This window comes from Orycteropus afer, unplaced genomic scaffold, assembly GCF_000298275.1.
Source record: "Orycteropus afer afer isolate SDZICR_OR568_19922 unplaced genomic scaffold, OryAfe1.0 scaffold00107, whole genome shotgun sequence".
NCBI classification, from domain to species: Eukaryota; Metazoa; Chordata; class Mammalia; order Tubulidentata; family Orycteropodidae; genus Orycteropus; species Orycteropus afer.
The window spans coordinates 9,877,079-9,883,882 of NW_006921694.1; the positions used below are offsets into that span (position 1 = coordinate 9,877,079).

Genomic DNA, 6,804 nt, shown 5'->3' on the forward strand with positions numbered 1-6,804 from the left:
GGGAAGAGGTAACTATGGGGAGGAAGTGGGAGGGGAGCTGTTGCACTGTGGTAAACTGTGGTCAATGTCATGAGACAAAGTATATGTGAACTGCTGTATGGAAAATGAATTTGCTCTGTAAATCTTCACCCAAATCACAATAATAAAAGAGAGAGAAAGAGAAAGAATAATTGTAAGCCAAAGAGAAATGTTGATTTATAAAGAGTTAGAGGAACTGATAAAATTTATCTGCAGTGGGTACTGGGCAAACAAAATTCTTTACTTACTATACTTGATTATACTACTTTATCAATGAATAATAGCTCCTCACCAACTTCTTCTAATATTTAGATAGTAAATCATATTTGAAAATAGGATATCAGCCTGTATCTTCATTTAATAACTTGGAATTTAAAATAAACCTTTATTTTAAAGAACTGAGACAGATTTTTTATTTTAGCTTTTTCAAAATATGCACACTGGCTGTCCTAAATTAATTTTATTCTTTCAGGAACATCCAATACTCGGGCAGCCCTTTTTTGTGCTTCATCCATGTAAGACGAGTGAATTCATGCTTCCTGTAGTAAAGAATTCTGAAAAAATCAATAGGTAAGAAATATCATCAAGACACATTGGTTTATATTCTTATTTTAAAAGTGCAAATCTTTTTGTGTGACTTTAAAAGCCAGGCTAAAAAGAAATAGTCTTTGCAATAATAATAAGGCTTACCATTTATTAATTTTCACTGTGTGTTATAGGCATTGCTCTATGTGTTTAGATATATTGACTCATCTGAATTTTCTAGCAACCCTATGAACTTGTTGTTGTTGTTGTTATGTGCTGTCGAGTCAAACCCGACTCATAGCGACCCCTCCTTGGGTTTCCGAGGCAGTATCACTACAGAAGTAGAATTGCCCAACCTACCTTCCGAGTAGTATCATTATTTTACTGTTTACTGATGAAGAAGCTAATGCACAAAGGAGTTAAATGACTTGGCCAAGGTTCTATAGCTAGTTAAGTGGTAGGACTGGGATGTGAACTCTGGAATTTTTGCTCTAGAACCATGCTTTTAACTACTGTACTCTGTTACTTTAGTAAATGCTATCAATTTTAAGTATAAAATTTGAGTCATCAAAGGAGAGTCAGGAGACCCAATACTTTGCCTCACCCTTCAACTATCATAAGGAAGGATTCTCAGTCTCTTGGGACCTTAAATACTGGGCAGGTAATGGGACTGACATTCTGAAATGCTGTGATTTCAAGTGGTATACACACATCTTTGAATAAAGACTCATTTGTATTGTTGTTGGTAGGTGACTGATTTTCTACCATTCACCAAACTACAATGGACATGTTAGTAGCACCTATATTTTCACTTGTTTCCTTAGGAACATCAACTACATCACATCATGGCTGAGCGTCATAGGGCCAGTTGTTGGGCTGAATCTACCTCTAAGTTATGCTAAAGCCACCTCTCAGGATGAATGAAATATTGATTGACAAGGTAAAAAGAAAATCCTGGGTTGAATGTTTTGCTATTACAATGATCACAGTGTCTATATTGTACTTAGATAGGTCGCTACTGGCCCTGCCATATATTAACATTAAGTTTGATTTCTTATTTAAGAGGTTGACCTTGACTTGCTTTTTATTTTATTTTATTTTAGTTTTAGTTTTTCAACCACTGCCCTTACCCAGTCATTTAGGAAGCATTTTACTTTGCTCTAAGTGACACTGCCCAACTACAGAACAAGATGGTTTTATCTTAGTTTTGATATTCTTGAAATAAGTTTTAATTTCTCAGTTAACTATTTTATTCTCTTGGCTTTCATTTCATTTTCTTCTTTTTCTTCAGATTCTTCTATGGAGCCCAAAGTGCATAGAAATTGTGGCATGAAGTTTGCCTAGATTTATCTGTCCAGCACTGGTTTTAATTGGACCAATACTGTGCAGTACTGCATCTCATTAAAATTTTGACATGGATTATTTTTTCCCCTTGGGAGCAAATGTCTGATAGGAACTGAGTGACTGAATGCTTAAAAGAAATATTTCAAAGATACAAATCACTATGAATAGCAAAATGAATTTAACTTGGTAATACCAGAAATACTCACATCATTAGGTCATTTTCAGATCATTCTCTTCTGGGCCAAACACTTCACACTTCTTCTTCTGATAGGAGGATTGATTGAGAAATGGATTTGTATGTTCATTTTATTGTCATATAAAAGAAAACTAAAATACAAGATTTACATATTCCTGAAAACTAACATCTTAAGCATGGCCTATCTGATTCTCCTACAATGAAACATGAGAACAATAGATGATAGCATTATTTCTTTTTTACTTCAAAAAGGATGGAGTGTGTTTGTGTGTGTATTTGGATATAAAGAAAAAGACATAATAAATACTTTATTACAAGTGAAGTAGTGAGTTTTTACAAGCAAAATATGGCATATTGATTACAATTTAAAAAAATATGAATGAAATATTTTGAACAATTTAACCTATAGTAATAAGGGCGCTCTGGTGGTGTAGTGCCTAAGACATTTGACTGCTAACCAGAAGGCTAGTGGTTCAAACCCACCAGCCACTCCCCAGAAGGAAGATTGGTCAATCTACTTCCATAGAGATACTACCTCGGAAACCCAAGGAGGGGTCGCTATGAGTCAAAGTGACTCGATGGCAGTGAATTTTGTTTTGTTTTTTAATAGTAATAAGACAATAGTATTTTTCTCCCATTAGTTATCAAACCCACAACCTCTCTACTCTACGATGTGAAGGACTTGAGCAAGTCTTCATGTTCCTGAGACTTATTTTCTTCATCTTTAATGTGAGAATAGCAAGCTACCTCATAGGGTTTTTATGAGACCCACCAAACCAAACCCATTGCCATCAAATTGATTCCAACTCATAGTGACTCTAAAGGACAGAGTAGAACAGCCCCATAGCATTTCCAAGGCTATAATCTTTATGGAAGCAGCCAGCCACATCTTTCTCCCATGAAGTGACTGTTAGTTTCCATCCATCAACCTTTCAGTTAGCAGCCAACCACTTAACCACTGCACCACCAGGGCTCCTTGTGAGATCCACATGAAATCATAAATGCTTGAAAAAATATTGTGAAGTATTGTACAAATTTTCATTAAATGGTCTTTCTTTCTTATTCTTTTCGTCCTCTAGTGCTGCTCTAACAGAAAAATACCACAAATGGAATGGCTTTAACAAACAAGACTTTATTCTCTTACAATTTAGGAGGCTAGAAGTCTGAGTTCAAAGTGCCAGCTCTAGGGGCTGTGCAAAAATGGCAAGGAGGCCACATGTTCTGACCTCCTCTAATCCCACAAGAGGAAGACAGAATTACTATCAATAGCCCAAGGCCTGTTCCTGAGAGGCCAGACATGCTGCTTCCCTCCAGTCTTTTCTCCAACTGTTCCTCCCAAAGCACCCACCACCTCTCTCTTGGGTTTGATAATTCGCTACAGTGGCCACACAGAGCTCACAGATTATGGGGTTTATTAGGGAAGCACCACAGGCTACAATTCAAGTTCAGGAAAAATGCTCAGTCTCTCTCCCAGCCCACCGTCCCTCAACTAGCAGTCTCTCACAGTCTCTTTCCCAGCAGTGCTGATCCCTCAGTGTCTCACTCGGCGATGCATATCTCTTGCGCCTCTTTCCCAGCAACGCGTGTCTCGGGAGCCTGGGTCTCTTTCAGCAGCACGGATCTCTTTCAGCAGCACATCTTCCTCAACCAGCAGTCAGAGAGTTCTGCCTCTAGAAGGCCTCCTTTTGAGCCCGGCAGGGTGGTCAAACTAGCCAATTATAGCATCAGAACTCTAAGCACCTGAGAGAGAGTGGGCACCTCCCAGAACATTGTTTTGTGCCACTCCCAACAGAAATACTCCAGGTGGACACCTTCAGCAATCAGGAGCTCCTCAGTTGCTCATAGCAAATCCCACCTTGGAGTTTACAAAGACTTATGGGTAGAAAAGCCACACAAAGTAATTTACTACACTGCATGCTGGGTGAAAGCCCCTCGACCTTGGTCTTCAGCTCTGCCTCTTGCACCCAGCCCACTGAAGCTGGAGGCTTCTACTAACTCAGGCAGCTGCTGACTGCTGAGGCTGACAAACCCAACATTGACAAATAAATTGGTATAGTCCCAAGATTACCAAACAACATGGCTGACCACTATTTCAAGTCCAGAGACAGTCCCAAGATCTGCAGACAACGTGGCAGGCAGCTGAATGGAGACTCGGCTACATGCAGGGTCCAAGCGTGCCAAAAAGCTGCAGAGACCTTTCTCAAAGCTTGTATACTGGAAGCAGAGCACATTTCTAAGGCAGTTACTTAGCTGCTCCAGTAGATTCCATCATGGAGTTGATGACCAATCTCATCATGGGGAATAACTGCATCCAGCTGCCCAGGCATTCAAAACCAGGCCCAACCAAGTTGAGATATAATGTTAACTGCCACGCTTACTAACCTGTAGTGAACAGTTTTACATGAATCTGATCTAGTAAGTAAGTGTGACTGCTAAGTTAGCACAAGTAAGCCCATGTTTACCTTGCTTACAGGGTACTCAGTCCCTGTCAGGGATTAAAATTTTAAAGGTAACTGATTCTGTAGGAAGATGCTATAGGGCTGGGAGAGAGTCAGAATAGCCAGCCATACCTAGCAGCAGAAATTTTGATGTAGTGAAAAAACAGGAAATCAGTCACTACAGATTAGTTAGTAAACCTGTGCTTACCTTGCTTATTGGGTAATCTGACACTGCTCTCAGGGGTGATTCTGAAACATGTTCTCTCTGAAGAACCTCTAGTCTGGATATGATCTTATTATTGCATTTATTTTTAACGCTTTGTTACTGAATTGTTTTGGTCTACCAACTTTTTCAAACCTATGTATAGCTAGGGAGCTCTGGTGGCATAGTGCCTAAGGCACTTGGTTGCTAACCAGAAGGCTGGTGGTTCAAACTCACCAGCCAATCCTGGGGAGGAAGGTTGGGCAATCTACTTCCATAGTGATGCTGCCTAGGAAACCCAAGGAGGGGTCACTAAGAGTCGGATACAACTCGACGGCAGTGAGTTCGGTTTGGTTCGTGTATATAGCTAAGGCAAGCTGGACTTACTTTTGAACATTTTTCTGGGCATTACCCCATGATTCATGGATATTAAGGAAGTTTAGAAGGTATTTGTTTCCAAGGTGGCCACTTGTGGAAAACCATTTATGTGGAGGGGATTACCTCCTTGTCAATGCGAAGGACTGTGGCAGCACTTCCAGCCCACATTTGTAAGTTAAGGGCTGAACTTCCACAAAGGGAACGAAGGTTGATTCAAGGGTTAATTCAAACTGCTAGAAAAGCTGAAAGTAGAATTCAAAACGCTGAGCTGCACTTATTCATGCTAGGATGAGAGCCTGCTTGGATGCTTGCTGGGCGTTTTGGTATTACCACTTAACATCTTTTCAACTGCTGCAAGGGCTATTTTCCCCCCATTCTCCCTAATGTAAACAAAAATTTCTCAGCAAGTCATTTCTCAAGCCAAGTCATTTCTGGTGTAAAAAGAAAAAAAAAATCTTAATAATGTGTCATTGGGTGATATACTTGTCTGAAAATATTAGTTATCATTTGCCAACAGATTTTGAGATGATAATCTGTCACTGTTCATCTGAGGGGAAAAAAAAGTCTAAAAGTCTAAAAGTTTTTTGTTTTCTGTTTGATGAAGACTTAAAAATTCCATCATCAGTGGCAGAAAAAGTTGTGAGAGCTGCTGTGGATTTTGGAGACCTCTCTTTCTAGATAGATCCATCTCCTCAGTCAGGTCTGTTTCGTTTAAAATCTTTTTTCACTCAAACATTGTTTAACTTTTGCCTAAGAAAATTTTCATTTTTAAAAATGTAATTATGCTAATAGACTATTATCTCCATAGTTATGAAACATTAAAAAATTTCACAAACATTAAAAAGGTTTTATAAAACTTTGGTTTTGTCAAAGTAATGGTTCTTTTTCCTGCAATATGAGGATTTTTCCTCCTACTTTCTTCCCAGAAGTCAACCTGGTTAAATCTGTTACAAGTTGTCTCCTAGAACTCCACTTTTGTGTGACCTTAGAAAAACTGCTTCACCTCTTGGTTCTCAATTTCCTCATTTGTAAGAAGGGGAAGTTCAGCTATGTGACTGTTCTGGTTACCCAAGGTCAGCAGAGCATAGCAGGCTGCTGAGCAACGACATGGCTACATGCAGGGTCCAAGCATCCCATAGGCTAGAGACCATTTCCAAGGCTTCTCCTTAAATACAGGAAGCAGACCACATCTCAAAGGCAGCTACTCAGCTGCTTGTGGTAGATCCCACTATGGAGCTGATTGCTAGTCTCATCATGGGGAATAACTGCCACCAACTGCCCACCCAGCCGAGTTGACACACAAATGTAACTACCACAGTGACTTTTGAGGCCCATTCAAGTTTTCGAGTCTGTACAATAGGGAGAAGCCTATGCAGACTGTGAGTTTGTTTAGCTGGATTCTAGAAAGACTTGACCTCTTCCTAGCTTGTGACTTTAGCAAATTTTCTTAATTTTTTTTTTTTTAGACCTTTCCCATTTCTATGAAATAAAGTCAACAGTCTCTCTCCTGCTTACCCCACAAGGGCATAGAAAATATGCTTCATAACCAACACAACACTGCATAGCTTAAGGGGCAATTATGGATAGCTGAAGCTGGCCTTTCCTCCTGACTGGCTTTTGAGCCCCCCTGAAGTGTGGACTTCAGCATTCCTCCTCCTCCTACCTCATTTTGTACCTGACTTCCCAGTGCAAAATGAGATCTC

General features: G+C 39.7%; 1 protein-coding gene across 1 annotated transcript in view; it reads left to right on the plus strand.

Moving 5' to 3' along the window:
• The window catches only part of ATG10 (autophagy related 10), a 605,094-nt gene extending 603,627 nt beyond the window's left edge, over window positions 1-1,467 (plus strand). The window contains exons 5-6 of the mRNA XM_007943474.1: window positions 491-588; window positions 1,368-1,467. Coding sequence (XP_007941665.1) covers window positions 491-588; window positions 1,368-1,467 — 198 coding nt within the window. The remainder of the gene's footprint in view (window positions 1-490; window positions 589-1,367) is intronic.
• Window positions 1,468-6,804: the final 5,337 nt, after the last annotated feature.